The sequence below is a fragment of the Diospyros lotus genome, chromosome 1, assembly GCF_014633365.1.
Source record: "Diospyros lotus cultivar Yz01 chromosome 1, ASM1463336v1, whole genome shotgun sequence".
Classification (NCBI taxonomy): Eukaryota; Viridiplantae; Streptophyta; class Magnoliopsida; order Ericales; family Ebenaceae; genus Diospyros; species Diospyros lotus.
In genome coordinates this window covers 37,879,866-37,901,831 of record NC_068338.1, presented here as the reverse complement: position 1 = coordinate 37,901,831, position 21,966 = coordinate 37,879,866, and the positions used below count along the sequence as shown (strand labels likewise).

At 37.9% G+C, this 21,966-nt stretch overlaps 4 protein-coding genes across 5 annotated transcripts; 2 read left to right on the top strand and 2 right to left on the bottom strand.

Annotated features, from left to right (window-relative positions):
• Nucleotides 1-318: 318 nt before the first annotated feature.
• LOC127799994 (pentatricopeptide repeat-containing protein At4g31850, chloroplastic) lies at nucleotides 319-4,369 on the bottom strand. Its single transcript, XM_052334344.1, is given in 3 exon segments — nucleotides 319-703; nucleotides 785-2,035; nucleotides 2,037-4,369. Coding segments are annotated over 2 exon segments (3,309 nt in total). The 5' UTR covers nucleotides 4,167-4,369; the 3' UTR covers nucleotides 319-703; nucleotides 785-856.
• Nucleotides 4,370-6,022: 1,653 nt separating this feature from the next.
• Nucleotides 6,023-14,543, top strand: LOC127799975 (uncharacterized). 2 transcript variants are annotated; one of them, XR_008022695.1, is made up of 7 exons: nucleotides 6,023-6,459; nucleotides 6,551-6,606; nucleotides 6,804-6,858; nucleotides 9,976-10,056; nucleotides 10,143-10,380; nucleotides 13,832-13,925; nucleotides 14,262-14,543. XR_008022695.1 is itself a non-coding variant. In XM_052334308.1 (6 exons), the coding sequence occupies exons 1-5, from the start codon at nucleotides 6,252-6,254 to the stop codon at nucleotides 10,376-10,378; spliced, it is 636 nt and encodes a 211-aa protein (XP_052190268.1). In that variant the 5' UTR covers nucleotides 6,023-6,251; the 3' UTR covers nucleotides 10,379-10,380; nucleotides 13,832-14,130. The 2 variants fall into 2 exon arrangements, 1 of the variants encoding a protein (XP_052190268.1); XM_052334308.1 differs by lacking the exon at nucleotides 14,262-14,543 and having other exon boundaries at nucleotides 13,832-14,130.
• On the bottom strand, nucleotides 14,182-14,565 carry LOC127799990 (uncharacterized). The gene has a single exon (XM_052334338.1). The coding sequence runs from the start codon at nucleotides 14,563-14,565 to the stop codon at nucleotides 14,263-14,265; it is 303 nt and encodes a 100-aa protein (XP_052190298.1). The 3' UTR covers nucleotides 14,182-14,262.
• A 2,499-nt stretch (nucleotides 14,566-17,064) lies between these two features.
• LOC127799983 (early nodulin-like protein 1) lies at nucleotides 17,065-19,666 on the top strand. Its single transcript, XM_052334325.1, has 2 exons — nucleotides 17,065-18,895; nucleotides 19,030-19,666. The coding sequence occupies exons 1-2, from the start codon at nucleotides 18,700-18,702 to the stop codon at nucleotides 19,371-19,373; spliced, it is 540 nt and encodes a 179-aa protein (XP_052190285.1). The 5' UTR covers nucleotides 17,065-18,699; the 3' UTR covers nucleotides 19,374-19,666.
• The last annotated feature ends 2,300 nt before the right edge of the window (nucleotides 19,667-21,966 follow it).

Sequence of the window (21,966 nt, the reverse complement as noted above, 5' to 3'; positions counted from 1 at the left end):
TTTTAAATAATTATAATAAATTGGTAATATAAGTTTTAAGAAACTATTAGTAATATTTCTTGTGTTAATGTCGAATTCATTAACAATTATTTTAATAAAAAATAAGTGCCAATTTTTGTCACCAACCCTAATAAAATTTACTCTATTTTTTAATTAAAAATAACTAGTGTAACCTCGAGGAGTGACCTAAATTAATTTTATTAGATAGTATTTTTATTAGTAAGTAAAAAGGGAACAAAGGATCAGAAAAGAAGGGATACACGATCTATGTGGCTCTATATAAACTATATGCCCAAGACAGTAAGAAGCAATACAGGATTCAGATGTAAAATTTATATGGTTCTGATTCAAGAAGCAAGTTATTCCAAAGAAAAAATTCACTGCACATGGGATCAAATTATGCCAGAAGAGATTAATAAGGCCTAACAAAGCATTTACATGTTAGATATTATGTTACAATCAGAACCCAAGGAGGATATATATACAATAAATATGTGAATCTTCACAAATTCTTCTTGTGCAGCAGTTTGAAGGGCCTTAGAATGCACCTCAAGGCTCAAACTAATGGAACATTCAGAACTCTCATTGCCAACCTTGCAGGTGCAAGTAGGCCCAGAGTGCCAAAATGAGCTGCCTCAAAACTTAAATCCGATTTCACTTCTTTGCCCCAAAATGACCCAAGTACAATCAAGCTGGACCACCCCTGGAGTGAAACAAATTTAGCAAAATTTCAGTTAAGGAAACAGGTAGTGTGTGTTAGAAAAATTGACTGACAGAAGTATACCTAGGGTTCATTGAGTCAGCATCAGAAACTGGAATCCCGAGAGGCTTTGGAGTAACCTTAAAAGTCCCCAGCTTAGTTAGGAAGCTGAGCAAATGTCCCAGTGTTAGGGCTGCAGCCTCCAGCCATCATCTTCTCATAGACTGAATATGCACGAGCAGTATTACCACACGTGCTATATCCACGGATGAGAGCATTATATGTAAAGACAGTAGGTTCAAGGCCCTTAAGTAGGAGCTCTTCGTACATCTTCCCTGCTTCCTCTATCATTCCAGCAACCCCAAGATTGAATATTAAGGAATTGTAGGTATAAAGGTTAGGAATAACCCCTCTATCCTGCATCTCATTGAACAGCAAGAGAGCTTCTTCCAGTCTTCTTGATTTCCCAAGGCCATTGATCATCAGGTTGTAGGAAATTATGTCAGGATCAATGCCAGATGACTTTAATTCCTTGAAGAAGTGCAAAGCATCCTGCACTTCCCCCACTATGCAGTGGCAATCCACAAGAATGGTGTACGACTTCAAATCCGGTCTTATTCCCTCTTTAATCATCCTATTAAACAACTCGCGAGCAGTTTCCAGATCCCCTGCTTTGCCATACCCATTTATAAGAATATTGTAGATGGCACAGTTAGGTTTACATCCATAATCCCCCATCTCCTCCAAGAAATTCTTAGCTTCATCCAATTTTCCTAGCTTTAGAAGACCATCTATGAGAGGGCCATATGTACAAGGAGTGGGATTGAAATCTCCACTTATAAGATCGTAGTATAAATCTATTGCTTCTTCTAATCTATCAGACTTTACAAGACCAGAAATAACTATATTGTGAGTTATGGTGTTAGACTTACATCCCCTGTGGAGCATCTCTTCATACAATTCAAAAATTTTGTCAACACTCCCAGACTTCCCAAGGTTATCAAGCAACAAGTTGTAGGTGCCAACATCTGGAGCACAACCAGAAGTCTTCATCTCCTTGAAGAGACCCCAAGCCAATCCAGTAGCATCAACATCTAGAAGCCCTTCAATGAGTACATAATAAGCTTCCGATGATGGTTGAATTCCAAAACCTTTGGTAAATTTCATAAAAAGTTCATGGGCATCAAGGGCTTTCTTATGCTTGCACATACTCTTCAAAAGAGGTAAGACTACTGAGTCATTTCTGCAAAGCCCCTCAAGCACCAACCTTTCAATGAATGAAATTGATTGATCTAATTCAGCTAGGCTAAGAATTCCTTGCAGCAAATCTCCCCAAGAAGAGTCATCTGTCTGGACTATTTACCTGGTGAACAAAGCTCTCGGTGATCTTAAAAGCATCCTCAATCCGCCCAGCCTTCACAATACCTGGGAGAAGTGTGCACAAAGTTACAGTATCAGGATATAGCATCTTCCTCATTTGATGGAAGAGCAAGAATGCATCATTAACTTTGTTCTCTCTGATTAAACCATAAATGACAGTGTTGTAAGTAAAGACATCAGGAGTGCAATTCATCTTTCTCATCTCGTAAAGCAATTTCAAGGCCATATCAATCTCATCATTTTTACAAAGGCAATCCAAAAGTGTATTGAAAGTAATTGTGTTTGGGTGGCATCCTTGTGCAGTAATGCTCTCAAATAATTCAATGGCCTCTTGAACCCTCCCCTCCCTCCCTAATCCAGCCAATAATGTATTGTAGGTCACAATAGTAGGAGCAAGTCTCATCTGCTTCATTCTGTAAAACATTGCCCATGCCTCATCTACTCGGCCAGCCTTGTAAAGAGAGTCAATCAAAGAATTCACATTGACCACATCAAGTTCACAGCCATATTCCATCATCTCAGAGAGTAATTGAACGGCATCATCTATTTTCCCAGCCCTACTGTAACACTTGATCATTGAGTTGTAGGTTATAGCATCCGGAGCAAGCCCAATCTTCTTAAGTCCAGTAAACATTTGTCTTGCCTCTCCAAGCCTACCCATTACTGCTAGACTGTCCAAAGATGCATTGCAAGCAACAATATTAGGAACAACTCCACTAGTTTTCATCTTTTCAAAAGTTTCAAGAGCTTTTTCAGGTTCTCTTGACTTTCCATAGTAGTCAATGAAAAGTATGTATGTGTAAGCTGTAGGTTTAATGCCTAAAGATTCCATACCACCAAAAAATTCCAGCGCTTCATTCAATCTATTAACTCTCAAAAGCCTGCCAATTATTGTATTATACGTGTGAAGATTTGGCACGATTCCCATCTTTCTCATGTTATCTAAGGTATCAAATGCCTCATCAAAATTCCCAGATTTGCACAAAGAATCAACAAGTATTGTGAAAGTAACAACATCTGCAGCATAACCATCAGCTTCCATCTCACTCCAAAATTCTCTTACAGCATCCACATCTCCACAATCACTGAACTTATCCAACAGAGTGATGTAAGTTACTCGATCAGGTTTATGATGGCTGGATTTCATCTTTGCAAACACTTCTCTTGCCTTATCAAGTTTTCCTGCATTACAGAGAGCATCAATGAGAACCGTATAAGTAATTACATCAGGTCCACAGCCCTCATCATCCATTTTTTTAAGAATACGATATGCCTCATCAATTTTCCCAGACCTCCCAAGAACTCTAATGCATATAGTAAAAGTATAAACATTTGGCCTCAACCCCAATCTTTCCATTTCTTTGAGTAAGCCCATGACTGTTTCGGTATCTCTTCTCTTCCCAGAAGCTACCATAAGGGCAGAGTAGGTCTTGAGACTAGGCTTAATCCCTTCAGATATGGCTCTTCTGTAAACCCCTAGAGCCTCTTTACAGTACCCAGAACGAAGAAGTACATGGATCAACCCATTGTAGGAATAAGCATTCAAAATAAACCCATATAATCTCATTCTTTCGAGTGCAAATGGGGCAGCCCTAATCCCACCTCTTACACCAACACCCTTAAATATGGTCAAATAAGTATTCAAACTCCTGTAGATAATTTGCTTTTGCATCAAATCAAACACGATCACCATATCATCTACCCTCCTATGAACCCTCAAGAGCTCAAGCATGTAATTACAGGTCTCAGTCGTGTGAACAACATTGGGCAGCTCAGCAACCGACATGAAGAAAGAAAATACCTCATCTGGGTCTGAAATTGACTTCAAAGCCCCAAATGCCTCATCCGAAGACATGCTAATTCTAGCCCCATTTGAACTTCTCATCATGAACCCACAAAGACCCGCCTTCTTTCTCCTGTGTTTCTTCCAATTCGCCGTAGACCCACGAGGAAAAACCTTCAAACTTCCAGAACCTCTTCGTTCTACTAACCCGATGTGCTTTGAACCGTACTGCTTGTCAGTCTTAGCAGTGTAGTCGACATTACTGAAGCAAATTCTTGAGGAGCAGAGCACACTCGCAGCCATAGATAAATTACCAGAAACAATTCAAACTTGCATAACCGGTGTTCGTGGAAGTGCCAAAGAGAAAGCAAAATACATCGATACGAATTGGGTCTCCCTGCGACCAAAGATAATTGTCGAGAGAGGGAGAGAGACAGGTTATCGGTTAATTGGGAACTTGGTAGCCGTAAGAAACGTCGATGGTTGGGTACATCAAATATCGTTTCTTTTGTAGCCATGTCCTTTTCCTCTCTTGCATTATCCACAATCGTCACCGTTATAAATTTATTTGTGTTTTGGGTATAACTTTTGAATTAAAATTTCATTTAAAATATTATTTATTATTATTAAAATATGATATTTACCATAATAACTAATGTAATATAAAAAGATTATAATTTATTTTTATTAAAGTATAGTGACAGATTTGTCATTATCATTTAAGATTGTCTCCATCGCATTGTCAAACTATTTAGATAATAAGCAATATTAATTTGAAAGCTTTCAACACTACTTGTTCTCAACAAGTTCGCTTGTTAAAGTCTTAACGAAATTCAATTCCCTCATCAAATTTGGCAATCGATTTTGGGCCAAACCATAATCGCTATCTCTCCCTACAACGACCATCTCAATGTTAAAAGAGACCATCGATTACAATAAATCCACAAATTAGAGGTTTAGTTGATCGTTTGGAATAGGAAATTCGCAAAATAATACAATTGATAGATGTGGCAGAACATATATAAATCATGACACGACAAACAATAAACCAAGTGAGGCGACAACCATTAGATTTGGCAACTATGGCGACAAGCGGATGTAGTGGTAGTGAATCGGTGACGAGCAGCAAATCCGTCAACAACGACCACAACGAGAACATATATGGGTTTGTGAAATCATTGATTTTGAAGATTTTTTTTATTTATATATTTGATGAGTTATATTGTATATTTGTGTGTTTGATTATTGATTTTGTGTATATATGCATTTGATTAATTTGTATATTTGATTATTGATTTTGTGTATGCATGTATTTGATTATTTTGTGTATTAAGTGTTAAAAGATAATCCTACAATTATATTAATTGAATTTTTAAACAAAATATGACTAGTTATCTAAATTAGAGAGAATTATGTTAAATATATTTATAATTTTTAATACAAAATTATACATTAGTGAATTATCTCATTGCGGAGCCAAATAGCATAAAATTTGTATCATATTTTTTCAAAAGTTTTCAATGTAATGTTTCAATTTGATTCTAAAAGTGGCTGTAAAAGTTACTCAATAAGATTATTAAATTTATTATTATGGAATTATTTCAAACAATTTTGTTAAATAATTTTATTTAAAAATATTAGTAAATTGATTTAAAAATATGTTAAATATGATTATATTATAAAATAAATAATAAATTTTGTTAGCAGTGAAAATTATACGTAAGATAAAATAAATAGAATTAAAATTTATTAATAAATAAATAAAATAAAGAGTCAAATACAAAAAAATAAAAAATATAACTAGAGCAAACATATTTTTTAAGATAAAATTAGAATAGAAAATAAATTATTTATAATATAGTAGGTAAAAAAATATAAAGCATAATTTGAGTTAGTCTAACAACATATATCACAATAATTAATTTAATTTAATTTAAAAAATATAATAATTTATTTAACATTTTCTAATATATACTAATCATTTTGACACTTAATTATTTTTTTTCATCTATTTAAATTTGATCATACATCATTCCCTCGAAAATAATGGTTGTTTGCGGGGAAATCAAGCAATATTATCAAAGTGGAGGGGTCTGTCTCCTATTATCTCAAAAAGCAGAAAGGTACATCAGATACCATGTATAGGGTTCGCGACATTGTATCTTTTTCTGTCGCTCACCGACCGAACCCGAACCCTAATCAGTTGCCTAAACCCTCTTTCTTCTCCGAGGTAACCCCTAGCCAAAATCAATTTTGACCCGCCGCAACAACGAAAAACTCTTCGTCATCGCAGCGCGAAACCTATTCAAAACCCTAGATTCCCGAGGGAGAAGGCGCTATATACGATAATTAACACATAGCTGTGCGTATAGAGAGGGCGATAGAACAATGGACGGAGGAGGGGAGGAGAGTGGAGCAGTGCCGGAGTCGGTAATGGAAGCGGTGAAGAGAACATCTCGCAACATTAAAGAATTCAGAACTCATTTTCTAGAGTTTTTATCTCTCTGCGACACTGAAGTTCTCGGCGAATTGCAACCTCTGCAACGGGCTCAGTCTCTCCTGTTGCTAGCCAAGGCCACCACGACTCTGTTCACCTGTAATTTCTTACGATTCATTACTCAATCTTCGTCTTATCGGGGTCCGTATTCTGTATTTGAATTTAATTCGAGTTGAATTCACGGTTTCAGTGAGGTTGAGGTGTAATGGTGTTCACCCGGATGATCACCCCGTGAAATCAGAGCTTGTATGGCTTCCTATTCTCTTCTATGTCTTGTTTTCAATTTGTCTTATGTCATATGCGCGTTTCTCAATTGAGCTTGATGTGTGTTGTTAGCTTTGTTGAATTTTGTGTTGCTTAATTTGTGGATTTTGGTTGATTGGGTTTTTGGAATTGGGGATTTAATATAAGGGTTCTGCTTGCTGTTTTTGGTTTGTACACAGGAGAGATTAAGCTTGTACCAAGACAAACTGCAGCGATTCATTGACCTGAGTAAAGGTAATATTCATTATTCATTCCTTCAATTTTCCTTGTGTTTTTGTTAATTGAAATTGCCTCAATTTTGTTGTCAAACCATTTTACAGACAAGGAGGGGAAGGGGATGGGAGGAGATCCATCCCTCCTTCCCCTCAAAACCTCCGAAGTTTCTTCCCTCCCAAATTGGAAGGTATTTAAATTCATCAAGTAATGTGCTATTACATTAAAAAAAAATCCATATCCATACAACAACATGAAGTTAACACTGTGTTGACCATTCAAATCAACAATCACATAACATTGACCCCATGTATCAGCAATTACAAAAATGTCCATAAAAGCAACAATCAGGGGAAAATGTCCATCCATCCACAGTAATATACAAATTACGAATCATCATAAGGATGTTTATCCCAAATTTCCAAAAATATTGGTATCGTCTCTATCATCTAAAAAGGGGGAAAAAAGTAAAACAAAGAATAAGACATTAAGAATGCGTGATTACAAATTCTATTAACATTTTTTTATTTTTTCTTATAAAAGTTGTATAAAATTGCTTATACCTTGATCAAAAAGCTCTGAATCTTCATTACTAACTTGAAATGCATTCTCTTCATAAATCACATTTTCAAGTTCTTTATAATAAAAAATTACTGGTCGTTCTTCGTCCTCAATCTAAAAGTCCATCAATCGATGCATTTATAATCAATGGGGTCATATGACATCTTGGAATAAGCTCTAAATAATAATAATAAAAAATTGCTACAAGAAAACTTAGAAACAATGGAAGATAATTAAAGTAAAAAAAAGAAATGAAATGCTACTCGTTTTGAAAGATCAACAATTATATTAATTCAATGTAGATCATTTAACCTCTTGTGTTCCAATTTATTTCTTTTCTTGGTATGAATGCATTCAATGACACTTCAATTTCGTTCACAACCACCCAAAGTAGAGATTGTTTGCGTAAGAATTCAAATAGCTATTCCTTGCAAAAGTGGAGTACTATGTCCAAACAATAATCTCTACCACTCATCTAAAGATTATAAAGGGTGTCCCTAGTGTATGAGGGTCTTTGAAAAAGTTCTTTTTTTTTTGGTCTCTCGTTGTCTTTGTTTTGACGAAGAATGTTGAATCCCTCTCACCTCCCCTCCCCCCCCCCCCCCCCCCCCCAAAAAAAAAAAAAAAAAAAAAGAAGTATGCAAGTGACTACCCTCAAATGGAAGGAGTTTTTTTTATTAAATCAACATTATTATTACTAATTGTAAAATGAAACTAGCATTGGATTGACAATGTTTACCAAAGTAGCATGTCATCCTACCTGGGCCTTGATTGAGAGAGACCCAGTTGATGTAGTAGCATCTGCTGCTACCTTGCAGGTCTCAGCCAACACTTTGAAAAATCGATCTTTGAATGAATCCATTTCAACTTCACAAGAAGTTTATATCACCTCTGTTTTTGAGTTCCCATGTTTGCTCAAGAAGCTAGCTATGGAGAGTCCCAAATTCCCTTGTAGTCTTATTATGGAGGAATCCAATGCAAATGTAATCAGGTTTGTATATAATTAAAAATGCATTTGAATAGATAAGAAAAGGCGGTAGGAAGCTTTCTTTTCTTTTTTTTTTTTAACCTGATTTTACTTGAAAAATATTCCAACATTAATTTTCTTCCCCAATTTGAAATTGTTTTAACTTTAGTTCATACACAGTTTGGGATCCCATTCTTGGGATTCAAATTGCATTCCTCACAATCCATGGCTGCAAAAGAACTGTGATTTTGATTGCGGTTCCAACCTAGTCCAGTCAAGAAATCACATACAATACAACAATCAGCAATGTTGTCAATTAAGGAATCTTTTAGAGAAAAAAATGTAACAATTCAACAAATCAGTGAAAGTGAAAACCCAAATTAATGTACACGAAGAAATTACAATATTACTGAAGGTTGTGAAGCACATACAAGTTGGGAAGCCAGAATTTTCTAAGCAAATAAAAAAAGGCTGGATTTTACCCCACCGGAGCTGAAAAAAGAAGACTTTGGCATTGATGAATGACAATTGAAGGCGGTTAGGTTCAAGGGGTATTTTTGAAGAAAATAAAAGAAAGATGAAGAATTAAAGAGGAGAAATGCGGAATAACATGCCCTAATCAAAGTGTGGTTTTTTTAGCTTTTTTGAGTCTCTAACCAAAACGAGAGAAAGAATGGAGGGGGAGAAGTCAGTTTGATCTTCAAAGATTCAAAGAGAGATTAGTTTGAAGAGTAAGAGAGATCGTGTTTGAACCAGAAAGAATCAAGAGAAATCGAAGAGGAAAGAACCCTAACCAAATCAATACAACACGGTTGCACTATAGATTAAATAAAAAATTATAACACAGATAGTTGAGCCAGGCTTGTTCAACCGGCTGTTCTTCCCCCCCCCCCTTAACATTGAGCTATATAGTTATGTAACCCCCCCACCCCACCCCACCTGACCACCCACAAAAACAAAAAAAGCCCCCTCGCTTCAATTCCTATCTTAAATGACAACGGCAACAATAGTGTCTGGATTGTCTAAGGATACAACAACATATCCAGCCTTTATCCCACTATGTGGGGTCGGCTACATGAATTCTAGACTTCCATGTATTTCTGTCTTTTGTCATATCCTCATTTAGATCCATATATTTCATATCAAATTTTAATGTCTCTCCCAAAGTCTTCTTGGGTCTATATCTACCTCTTTTTGTGACTAATTGTTCCATTTCATCAACTCTCCTCACAGGAGCGTCTCTTAGTCTCCTTCTCATATGACCAAACCATCTTAATCTAGTCTCTCTCATCTTCTCCTCGATTGGCACTACTCCTACCTTATCACGAATAACTTCATTTCTAATTTTATCATTTTTTATATGTCCGCACATCCATCTTAACATCCTCATCTCCGCTACACTTGTCTTTTGCTCATGCTGGTATTTGACTGCCCAACAGTCTGGATTGTCTAAGGATAAGCCATCTAATTTAGTACATAAAAAACTGATGTGGCATCTGTATGATCTGGAATTCAGATTTGCTTAGAGATTTCTTTATTGGTTACTTTTCGTTTAAAAGTTTAGTGGTTTTTATTTATGTCACTGATTGCAATTTCTCCTTCTTCTTAAGCACCACTTCGACCATCAACTACCTTGAATTACCAGGCAGCAACGCGTTTTATTGAGCACTCATTGCCTGATCTAACCCAAGGTAGCTAATCTCACTTTCTTATCAGTGGCAGTGAATATCTTTACGTTTCCGTAATGTTTTGCTGAAATAGAATTTTATTTTTGCAGAACAGAGGCAGAGTTTGAGGGATATCAGGAGAGGAGAAGGACCGAAAATTAAGTACGTGGACAGAAGTGCCCATAAAAAACGGAAACACCGGTCATCTGAGAAGCAATCTATTTCTACTGCAGCCCAGGAATTTCTTGAAAAAGCAGCCCGTGAGCTTCTTGGTGATAATAAAAGTGGTTTTAAAGGTCCTTTACAGCCGGAGGCTTTCAATGAAGATGACCAACCCATGGATTGATGGTACTTTTTGATTTATATCCCTATCTATTTTGTGGCCAATTTTGTTTCATTTTTATTTTGTTTCATATTTCTTGAAAGCCTTTTGCTTTTAAGAAATATGAAAGCCTTTCTTGATATTTGTGTTGCTTTCAATTTTTTTTCTACCTTAAACATTTGAAGGCCTTTTGCTTGGTTGGTGCTCATGCTGCACTGTTCAGTGCTTAAGTTTTATGCCTTTCAATATGCCTAATTAGTTTCATTTAATGGAGGAGGTCTAATAACAGACTTATTTCTGTTGGCAAATCCCTGTATCTGAAGTAAAAAGGATGTTGTTGTGCCTTCCCCACGGGTAGAATGACCAGCTGTGAGCCCGTGAACCCCAAAATAAACTTCAGAAACACAGAGCCTAAAATCCAGCTATCACAATAATTCTTGAAAACTGAATTATAATTTATGAAGGGCATAATATCAGTACAAAATCCTTAAAATTGGGGGACTTTTCATCGCTTTCTAAAACTTGACGGTTGAGAGTGAATGAATAATTGATACCTAGGTGCCAAAGTATAATTAATAGAAATTCTCCTTTAAAATGGGTTAGGTTAAATATCTGTTTGGTTCAGACTTAGTGGGTCTGGGTTGACCCATGCTTGGGTCTGGTTGGGGCCTTCTAGGCCCCTACATCTATTCAGGGCTTTAAGCCGTGTGTTTATTTCAATAAAGCCTTTGAGCCTCCTCTTTTTTCCCCCAGCGGGTTCAGCCGGTTCTGTACTTGAGGCTTCCTAAGGTCTAACAGGGCAAGAAATCGAAAGAAACGAGTAAAAGTGAGATTTTACCTTTGTTCTAATTATCAACGATGCTCTGGTAAGTCTTTATCCTTCTCTTCCTCTTTCCTTCTCAGCTCCCTTTCTTCATTGATTGTCAAAAGCCTCCTCCAAAATATCTTTACACCTTTCTCCTCCAAATGTCGCAAGACCTCTTCTCAGCTCACTTGGAAAATTTTCCTAGCAACAATTTTGGAGATGAGAAACCTTTAAGTACCATGCTTTGATACCATTTTTGGAAACTAGGTTCTCAAGGCCAGTGTTGAAGCAAGTTTGCGCATAATTAAAACACAAAGCGCAATTCTGGTGCCTTTTCATGTCGAAGCAAAGCACAAATGGGAAACCCTGGCTTCAGCGGTAAAAGCTGAGCACAAGGCGTGGTTATTTATTTGATCTTTTGCTACTTGTAAAAGAGTTGTATACCTTATACACTAGGAACACACCTATCTATTATATAATTATCTTAAGAGGTTGACTACGATAAATGAAGGGAAATAATGGTAATATAGAGAGTGATTCAGTGTTGGGTAATGTTTTTTGACATAGGGTGGTGGTGATGATTCAGTATTGGATTTTGTAGCTGGAGACGTTGGGCATAAGCATTCATCCAGATTAGCTTGAATCCCATTATAGATATAGTTTTTCAGCAGCTATCCGGCAAGAGCTAATGCCATTACAGTAATTGAATGGCATTTCAGTGGCTATGTCACATTCGGCTTGATTCAACCACATTCGTGCCAGCTTTTTAGCTTTGCTTGAGCAGCCATTTAACTTAGCTTGTACTAGTTTATAAATTCAACCCGTCTTGGCTTGCATCTTTGATAGCAGCTTTAAACTTTATGATCCATTATCATTTGGCTTGATTCAACCTAAATACGCAATTCTATTTTGCCCATTAGATTTGTCAACATTAGGTGGAAGATTTTAGATGAAGGATAAACGCTAACCACCTTGAGGTTTGGCATAATTTAATTATGAGAAATTACATAAACTTCCCTTGAGATTTGAAACTTGAATCATCCAATACCCTTACCGTTAAATCACAGAAGTTAAACTTTCTAAAGTGTCAAAAATGCCTCCCTATTTAAATCTCTCTGGCTGAATCGATCCGAGGGTTCGCAAATCCCATAATCAAACCTGGGATTTATTGTTCGTGATGAACCCTTCTTCTCCGGTATCTTCTGTTCTTTGTCTCTCGCTCTCTCTTTCCCCTCTTTCTTCAAATCGAAGAACCCTGGCCTGGGTTCTTTGATTTTGAAGAACCAAGCGATTGGGTTCTTCGCGAAGAACCCAACTTCACCCACAGATGCGACGGCCGTTGGCGGTACTTTTTTTTTCCTTATAAATTTTACTGCACAGAAGAAAAAAAAATTATGGAAGTAAGATGTTGATTTTTAATAATAGAGAAGGTCTTTGTAATTGCATCAGGGTGATTGATGTATTATAATTTTAAATAAATGTCTTTAAAGTGGTCACTCAGTTCAGTTTGACAAAATTATTCATTTTAATTTTGTGTCCAATTTTCGTTTTTATTTTAGAAAATGAAAATTTGACATGTTGTATAACCATTTTGTTTCGTTTGCGATTTTGGGTTTGATATCTTTTTCCATTTATTATATTCTTTTGTCCCCGCCTGGTGGAGGTCTCTGAAGGCCACTGAAGCGACTCAGGCCCCTTGGGCTGGGAGTCATCAGCAAGTGGCGTGAAAACGAAATATGCCCTCGACTTATTTAATAAAATATCCTTCATTAACTATGTAAAAAGATAATATATAAATATTAACATTAATTTTGGCCATATTACAAAATCAAAACATTTGTCTTTATTTTCATTCAATTCGATCTTTACAAAGTGCAACTTATTAAAAAAAATTCCACTCAATCCCAATCCCATTCCATTATTAATATCCCTCCAAAATAAATAATGACAATCTCCTTTTATCTAATTCCATCAGAACTCTCTCAAACACACCTTGAGGGTAAAATTAGGATGCTCATGTTCTGTATCGTGTTTTTTTCTCATTTTTCTCTTCTCCGAACGCTCCTGTACCGTAAGTTCTAAAGTTATTTCCTCTTTCATTTTCCTTTTTTCCATCTGATATTTACTTCGATAGCAAATAGGGACAAGCATAGGGACTTGTGCAATCTGTCGCAGTGAAGTGGCAATGTTCCGGTACAATTAAGAAGTGAAGTTCCCCTGAGAGTTTTGGAATTGTACTAATTAGGCTGAGGGCTTTGACACTTAGTCCTAGAAGCCTTTGCCTTTGGGAACGCATAATAGGATATGCAGCTTCAAAGGTTTGGAATTACTAAACAGTAACATACATTTGAGGCATGGAGTTATTAGGTGGTTATGTAAGCTTCCCTGCTGAAAAGGATGCAAGAATTTGCTTTTGTTGTTGCAAAGTGAACATCCTTGTGTGCTAGAGAGATCAAATAGAAGTTAGTCCAGAAATCAAAATGGCAACAAGGAAGCTGCTGCCTGGCTTTTTCTTTATTCGAATTATACATGTTTAGCTAAATCTTTATCAAGGGTGAGAATAGAAAACAATTCCTCAAACAAAAAGGTAAACACGTAAAGCAATGTCCTTGGATTATTGTTACTGCCACAGAGAACATGACAAAAATGTACCTCGTGCTTTAATTTGTCAGGATCCAGTTGCGAGAGGAACGCATCTGCCAGAATGATATACACAGTTGACGGTTTTCATGATTTCGACATGCATTTATATAATTAAAGCGACAGGTATGTGCTTGTCTTCAAAAGCTAAGCTAGCTCGTATGACTTGCTTTAGATTTTGCGGGGCATTGGCATTTTTTATTGTTGTTACCTAGAACCCGTCATCTCGCCGAAGCTGATTCAAAGAAAAGAAATTCTGGTGAAATCTTTGTATGATCCTTTGATGCCTCTGTGTGTGTGTGTGAGTTATACTATGTCTTGCTTTCCCGCATGTCTGGATGAGCAAAGTTCTACTCATAAAGTTGCAACGTATTTGTTGAAAGTTAACGTTAGTTACTGCTGCTTAGTGAAGAAAACAGAGAAATATGCCTGCCGTATACAATTTACAACCTACATCAACAGATTACTTGCGGGGATGGGTGTCCTCCGGCCCGGCGACGCCGGTGGCCACCTTGGCGACGTCGCCGGCCGAGGCCTCGGGCTTTTTCTTGGAGTACAGTATAAAGTAGCCGATGGTGGCGGCGATGAGGAAGCCGCCGAGGGCCATGGTGGTGGGGCTGCGGGGAAGCTTCCGGCGCTGGTGGAGCACCTCCCCTGGATGGTGGCCTGGAGGCCGCTTGGAGGCCTCCACTCCGGCCCTCTTCACCTCCTCAGGGCTCATCTTGTGCGTGTCTGCATTCTTCCTCCACGCTTCATCTCCGGACATTTTCCTAAGCTTTCACCAATTCGCAAAACAGAAAGGAGTTCTCTCTCTCTCTCTCTTGTCTCTTCTCTTCCCCCTGGGTGGCATTGATAAGGCTGAGAAGGTGGGTTGCCACGTTGCTGAAACGTAGCAAGTGGTGGCACATGAAGAAGATGGACGCGTGGCAGTTGGCTGCTTTGCATGGTGTTGAAAGATGATGGTCAAGTCTAGTCGGGTATGGCTACGTGGGTAAAATTCTTATAACTTAAATCTTTATATTAATTTAAAATGGAAAAAGAAAAGTTAGGATGAATTATTAAATTATAATTGTCAAAATATTACTCTCTTAGTTTTCCTTTTTATTATTTTAGAAATCAGTCGGATTGGATTGATAACCCATCTGGTCAGGTAGACTGGTACAAAATTAGCCATAAAAAAATGGGAGCCAAACTTTTAGTAAATATCGCTCAGGCGGATGAAGTGCCTGAATTGTGCTAGTTCAACCAATTGAACCAGCAAAGGGATTTAATTTCTCCCATGGATTAATTTCTTTAATATTGGTTAATTTTGTTGAGAAATTAAGAATAAGAACTTGGCAAGCCCAAGACCTGGCCAAATATCTCACAGTTTGGAGGACTTGCATGAAAGGTGTCAATTTCTTATCAATAAATTGCACACAATCAGCATCCTCATAGTGTTAAAAGTCACGAGTGTCATAAGTGCGGGCAGGGTAAGAAGAGAGGAATTTTAGTTTTGAATTGCTTAATGAAATCATTGACTGACTAGTAGTAGTAATGGCAGCAGCAACGAATGGGTGGTGGTGGTGTGTTTCGGTTAAGAGTCGATTTGGCTGCTAGAAGCAATTCATGGCCAAAAACGTTGGTAGGGTAGGAAGATTATGAATAATTTAAAGACTGAACTTGACTAAATATGTCATCATATTACGAATAATTTAAAAAATAAAATAAAATAAAGAAATCCTATTCTAATACCATAAATGATGAAAAGGAAAGAAGCAATGAAGGTTCAACAAGAACGACTTGTTAAGTGGATGCAAATGTTGCATTTAACAGTGAACTGAATTGGCCCAGTGTTTTTTTGCAAGGGCGGACCAACCATCAGCATTCATTCCACATGTAATGTTAAATCACATAATACATAAAATCCTCTCGTACTGCCGGCCCTTCCATTCCAAGAGTTTAGATCAGGGTTTCACACGTAATGTTTTAAGGTTAAAGGCATACTCAGCCCTTCACCTTTCACCATTTAACCATTTTGCCCCCTCAAGTTAAACAAGGACCTATTAGCCCCCTCATATTCCAATTTTAAATCTATCATGTATCTCAACTACTAATTTTGTAATAGCTACATACCTTAGTGCAGCAAGCATTACTGCGTGAGTTGCACATGCTGTCTGATGTGGGCCCCACATTGACAAAGCCAATAGAAGTGTGTCACTTGTCTCGATCTGCAAGAGAGGAAGAGGGCTAGCGGTCGCCGTTGATGGATAGTCGCCTGAAACGACAAAGAGAGAGTGAGAGCGAGAGATACAGACAGAGAGAGAGAGCGATAGCGAGAGAGAGCGACAGAGAGAAAGCGAGAGAGACCGATAGAGAGAATGAGAGTGAGAGAGAGGCAGAGAGAGGAAGAAGACGACCGCAAAAGAAGAAGATGCCACCGCCGCCCCTCGACCCCAATCGACGCCCAACGCCTAAATCTACTCGTGACCCACCTCCTACGCTGCCCCTCGACCCCAATTGACACCATTGCCCAGATCTGCCCGCCCACGCTTGGTCGTTGCTATCAACGGACCCCCAACCTCGGTCGACGCCTCCAATGTTGCTGGCGACCACTGACAGAGAGAGCGAGAGAGAGGCAGCGAGCAAGAGGTCGCCGGAGACAATGAAGTCTGGGAAGGAGGAAGAAGGAAGAAGGAGAAGATGTGCTGCACACACCTCAATTGCGTGTGTAATACACGCGTTGACCCAAGTGTTTATAAGATTCAAATTGAAAGTTGATGGGTTAATAGGTGCTTGTTTAAGTTAAGAGAATAAAATGATTAAATGGTAAAAGGTGAGAGGATTCAGTATGCTTTTAGCCAATGTTTTAAGGGTGCATGCCAATATATTACATCAGAGAGAGAGAGAGAGAGTTGCAGGATAGAATATTTGGGAACGAACTCAAATAGAATAATAATTATCATGATTTAATTAGATCGTCCCTTAAATCTTAAATTTCATTTATAAAATTTTTATTTTGGTTGACATTCATAATAGTAATATATTTAATTTCTTTCTTGATTTTTAATATTGTACGCTAAAGGATGCTACCACTCCTAAAGTACTTTTTGGGCTTTGATATATTTTATTTGTGAACCAATAAATAATAAAACATTTTTGGGCGTTGGGTGACCTCACTCCGAACTATACAAATATTTTTTGGGCATATATAATTTTATCATGAATACCAATCTTATTTAGTATCAACGACACTCTTACTATGTATAATGTTAATTGACAATATATATATATATATAATGTTAATTGACACTCTTACTATGTACACTCTTACTATGTACAATTTATATATATATATATATAAATTTATGCAAAGGAGTGATGAATGATGAGAAAAAGTTATATCACTGTTTTTACGTGAAAATATTTTATGAAAATGATTGCTACGGTGAGCTGTGAAACCATAACTAAAGGTGTATATTTTTTAGTTTTTATTTTGGCTGCATGTTTTTTATTTTTATTTTTTATAATACATTTATAGTTATATTCGGGATGGTTGTTAATAATTAATGAATTATTAAATGATATCTTGAAATTAACGGTTAAATCTTAAATATATATTGTCGACGTTCAATTTCGGCCGACCTGTGATTCGTTTTGGGCCGCGGTGAATCAATCCAAAAATACCGAGAAGGAAGGAACCCCCCCCACAAAATTCCAAACGTGTACATTAGACTCTTTTATGTGGTTCGGCCAGAATGATGCCTAGTCCACGGTCGCCGTCTGATTATTCTCTCAGAGTGGCGATATCTGATTATTCTTTCCGTCCCTTGCCCCTCATGATTTTTTTGATTCTCATTTATACTGAGGGGCTTTTACAATTCAGATAACATATAAAAATACAGTAATTATATAATGGGGGACAAACAGTTCTTATCGCCTTCACAAGACCGGGAGTGGGATTCTCATTACGAGGGGCATGGGCTGTTACAGATAAAGTGATCGGACCTTACCTCTGTCTTCTCAGCAGCTTTGCCGCTCATGCGAGCTGGAGGTTTCAGGCTGGCGACCTGGATGGTCCAGCGATCTGGAGGATATTTCAGGAGCTCGTTAGTCGATTGTTTGGAGCTCGTTGGGGGATTATCGCGAGCTCGCTGTATGCTTGCTTTACAAGTTCCGGATTTTTGGTGGAGGCTGGGCTTTTTTTGACGAGGTCGTCCGGGCCTTCTTGGCCTTGGGTGATTGGGCCAGTCTATCGGACCGAGTCTGGTCCATGCGGGGTGATGCGGAAAATACATATAACATATATATATTACATATATATATATTACATATATATATATATTACGTTTAGAAATTTTTTAGTTTTTAAAAGACAATCTTCTATCAATTTTTGACCAAAAATTAAAAATGCTTTTAGGTCTCGTAGGTCCGTTAACTGATTGCCATCCCTTAAACGTACAACAAAACCATTCCTTCTTTTGAGGCCTAGCACTATTTTATTTATTATTTCCGACCGTTTCCGCCTTTTCATGCTTCCTCCGTAGACGTTAAATATTTTTAAACGTTTAAATGTTATTATTATTATTATTTTTTACCGTTGAAGTAACGGGCAGAAAACACAGTACGAAGTAGGAACCGCTACGTGTCACAACAAACAGCTTCGGCAACCTCCGAACCTATATCCCTACCAGAACCTGCTTCAACGGCTACTTATCTCTTCTCTCTCCTCATACATATATATTCACATGCCCTCCTCCTACATATATATTCACATGCCCTCCTCCGCCTTATCATATAGCAGCTGTGTTTGTCTTTCTCTCTCTTTAATTTTCCCTTTGTCTTCATTTAGCGCGACACAGAGAGAGAGAGAGAGAGAGGATTTGTAAGGAAGCTATAGAATATAGCCAAGTGTTCATTCATGGCTGCCGCGGGTTGTTTTTCATCAAGGGCTCTGTGCTGCGCGGCAGTTCTCCTGCTGGTGGCGGTGAGGTTATCGGAAGGTAGAGAGTACTTGGTCGGCGGCAAGACGGACAGCTGGAAGATCCCTTCCTCCGAATCCGACTCTCTCAATCACTGGGCCGAAAGCTCCCGGTTCCTCATCGGCGACTCCCTCGGTAATTTTTTAGATCAATAAATTAATAATAGATTCCATCTGTTCTGAACGATTTGATCGATTCTCTCTCTCTCTCCTGGAATTTTATTTTTTATTGATGGTAGTTTGTGATGTGTTGTTGTGTATGCGTGGCAGTGTGGAAGTACGACGGCAGCAAGGATTCGGTGGTGGAGGTGAGCAAGAAGGACTACGAGAAGTGCAACACATCGAGCCCCATATCAGAGTACAAGGACGGCAACACCAAGGTGACGCTGGACAGGTCGGGCCCCTTCTACTTCATCAGCGGCGCCGCCGGCCACTGCGAGAAGGGGCAGAAGCTGGCGGTGGTGGTCATCTCCCCAAGGCACAGAAGCATAGCTCCGGCGCCTGCTCCGGTGGAGGGTCCGGCCGTTGCTCCGACCAGTGCCGCCGTCAGCTCAGAGGGCGGGTTGTTGGTGGGTCTGGGAGTTTTGGCCAGCTTCTTGGCCTTGTACATGTGAGAGAGAGTGAAATTTTGTGGGGGGGGAAGGCATCTGGTTTTCCTGCGTGTGGGTGTGTTGTGGTGTGGGGTAGAGTGAGTGAGTGTGATGTTCTTGGGAGTGCTATTATTATTATTATTATAGTAAAATTCAATATAAATTAATTTATTTGTTCGTTAAAAGAAAAGGTGTTGAATTTCTGAATTTGTTAGTAATAGCAGCAGCAGCAGCAGTGTAGTCAATTTGTTTTTAATTTTTGTTGGTTGGGTGAATGGGGGGACCATACCAAATGTAATTAATGTGAGAAATATCATTTAGAATGATGGGTATTATTAAACTCCAAATCAAATGTGATATTTTATATTATAAATATAATGTAATCTGTATTTTATATAAAATATAGTAATATAACAGATGATATAGTATAATTAAAAATATAATAATATATTTAGTCAATTAATCTCACCGTCAAGAGATGATATTGGGAAGAGGCCTTTTATGATTAAATTAAATTAAAATTTTTAATATTACATAACAATGATATGTAATATTATTGGAAGACTAATCCACATAACAATGATAGCTGTGCTAACTTATTCGAATTTTAAGATTACACCTACCAATGCGTCTCATGTAATGAATGTTTGATAACTTTGAATTGAAATTTGACATGTAATATTATTATAGTAGATATCAATAATAATAATAATAATAGCTGGTGAATTGAAATGGACGGCTGGAAAAATATTGTTAAAAATTAATAAAACTCATTCTTATTAAAACATTTAAAAAAAAAAATCATCATACCAACTAATTATCTATTTTTTCTCTTTCTTCTTCTTCCCCCTTCCCTCTCACCAACCAAACCAACCCTTTTGACCCTCTTCCAAGGTAACCACTGATTTCTCACTAGAGACTCACCCCTTTCTCTTTCTCTCGCTAACATAACAATAGGGGTAGAAATGCCTGCATGGGTAGCCCAGTTGATTAAGAAAGGGGGCACAAAGTGCCTTTTGTGGTGAATCTTAGACTAAGATCGAGAATTGAATCTCGCAAGCGGCAGTATGGGGGTACCTTTCTCCAAAGTGAGGGGGCTTCTTATGCGCGGTGAGTCCGAGTCTAGTCACTGTGTCCGGCTGGGTCACAATGATTAATCTCCCCCCACGTCCTATCGGACCGGGTGTGGGGACGCTCGAGGTGAACGATTTCATCTTTAAAGTTGGACCAACAATAGGGGTAGAAATCCCATTGCAATACATCACCGACGACTAAGTGAGAGGGAGAAGGAGATGGGCGGAACAAAAAGTCCCACTTGCCATGGCAAATGTTGTCTCCAAGAGAGATGACGGATGCAAAAATTAATGATGAAAGCGAGAGAAAAAGATTAAGGGGGAGAGAGAGGAGGAGTCTTGATAGTAATTAAAAAAATATTACAATCAATTTGTATCTGTAAGGGAAAAGTTGATATGCATAATATAGTTTTATGAGTCAAGTAGTAGGGTTAGTGATCGATATTCTAATTAAACAAAGAGAGAGAGAGAGACGAAGGGATAGTTGCTTTTTTTTTTTTTTTTTGTGCTATTAATCTCAAATACAAATAACACTGGAAATTTTGTTATACATTTAAGGGATTTTTTCTTGAAAAAAAATTATATTGTGTCGACGTTCGGAATTGGTTGATCGTGATTTATTAGCCCATACTGATCAAATGAACGAGGAAAGAGAGAAAGGAAAAGACACACCGATGAGTGTTGTATGATTTGATCAACGTTCCTTCGGCTGGTTGGACCTTTACAAGAACTCCGGTGTTCAAATGATTAAGGGAAAAATATGCAATGCATCAGTAGGCTACTAGGAAAAGGCATATCTTGGCTCTGGAAAGAGCTTACTGATATAGGAGGAAGAGATATTCTCATGTGCACATGTATCGTGGGTCTATAGGTGATGAAATTAAATATTCGACGTCGGCGGAGGTACTCAGATGGCAGTATGGTGTCGATGAGATCTGTCATTAATGAGGATGAGATTTAAAGTGGGCGTACGGATATCCAGAGATGACTGCAATGATGCTGCTTGCAGGCACCAATAAGACTAGGATGGAACTGACATGGGCCAATAATTGGGCTAAAGGATGGAGTCAGATTGGACCTGAATGGCCTATTCAAAATAATACCCATTCTATCGTTGCTCTTTGGTTATTCTGCGGTCTCCTTATCATGCGAACTGAACAGCTTGGTCAGCGGGTTGGGAGTGCACTTGGCTAGGTTAGCGAACTGAAAATGTCACTCGGAGCTCACTAGAAGTATCGTTGGGAGCTCATTTAAAGCCTGCTTGGTCCCACGATCTGAGTTCGGATTTCAGCGATGTGTAAGTTTGCTCTGACGAGTTTGGTTTGATGCCTATTGGGTCGAGTCTAGCCCATAAAATATAGTGCGAGAAATATGTATAACATCATGTTTTTACATTTGACACAAATTTTAATTTTTTTTAATAATGATATGAAACTTTTAGTTTTATTTAAATTATATAAGAAGTTGTTTAGTTTCATTAATAACTACTGATGATGATGTAAATAAATTAAAGAGAAAAATTGGAGGTGGCTGTTAAAAAGAGA

Bases quoted from the DNA above. Each gene is read 5' to 3' on its own strand.
- LOC127799975 (XM_052334308.1), top strand. From the start codon at position 6,252: ATGGACGGAGGAGGGGAGGAGAGTGGAGCAGTGCCGGAGTCGGTAATG. The intron at 6,859-9,975 runs GTAATATTCATT...CTTCTTCTTAAG, and splicing joins ATTCATTGACCTGAGTAAAG to CACCACTTCGACCATCAACT. The intron at 10,057-10,142 runs GTAGCTAATCTC...TTATTTTTGCAG, and splicing joins ATTGCCTGATCTAACCCAAG to AACAGAGGCAGAGTTTGAGG.
- LOC127799990 (XM_052334338.1), bottom strand. From the start codon at position 14,565: ATGTCCGGAGATGAAGCGTGGAGGAAGAATGCAGACACGCACAAGATG.
- LOC127799983 (XM_052334325.1), top strand. From the start codon at position 18,700: ATGGCTGCCGCGGGTTGTTTTTCATCAAGGGCTCTGTGCTGCGCGGCA. The intron at 18,896-19,029 runs GTAATTTTTTAG...TATGCGTGGCAG, and splicing joins CCTCATCGGCGACTCCCTCG to TGTGGAAGTACGACGGCAGC.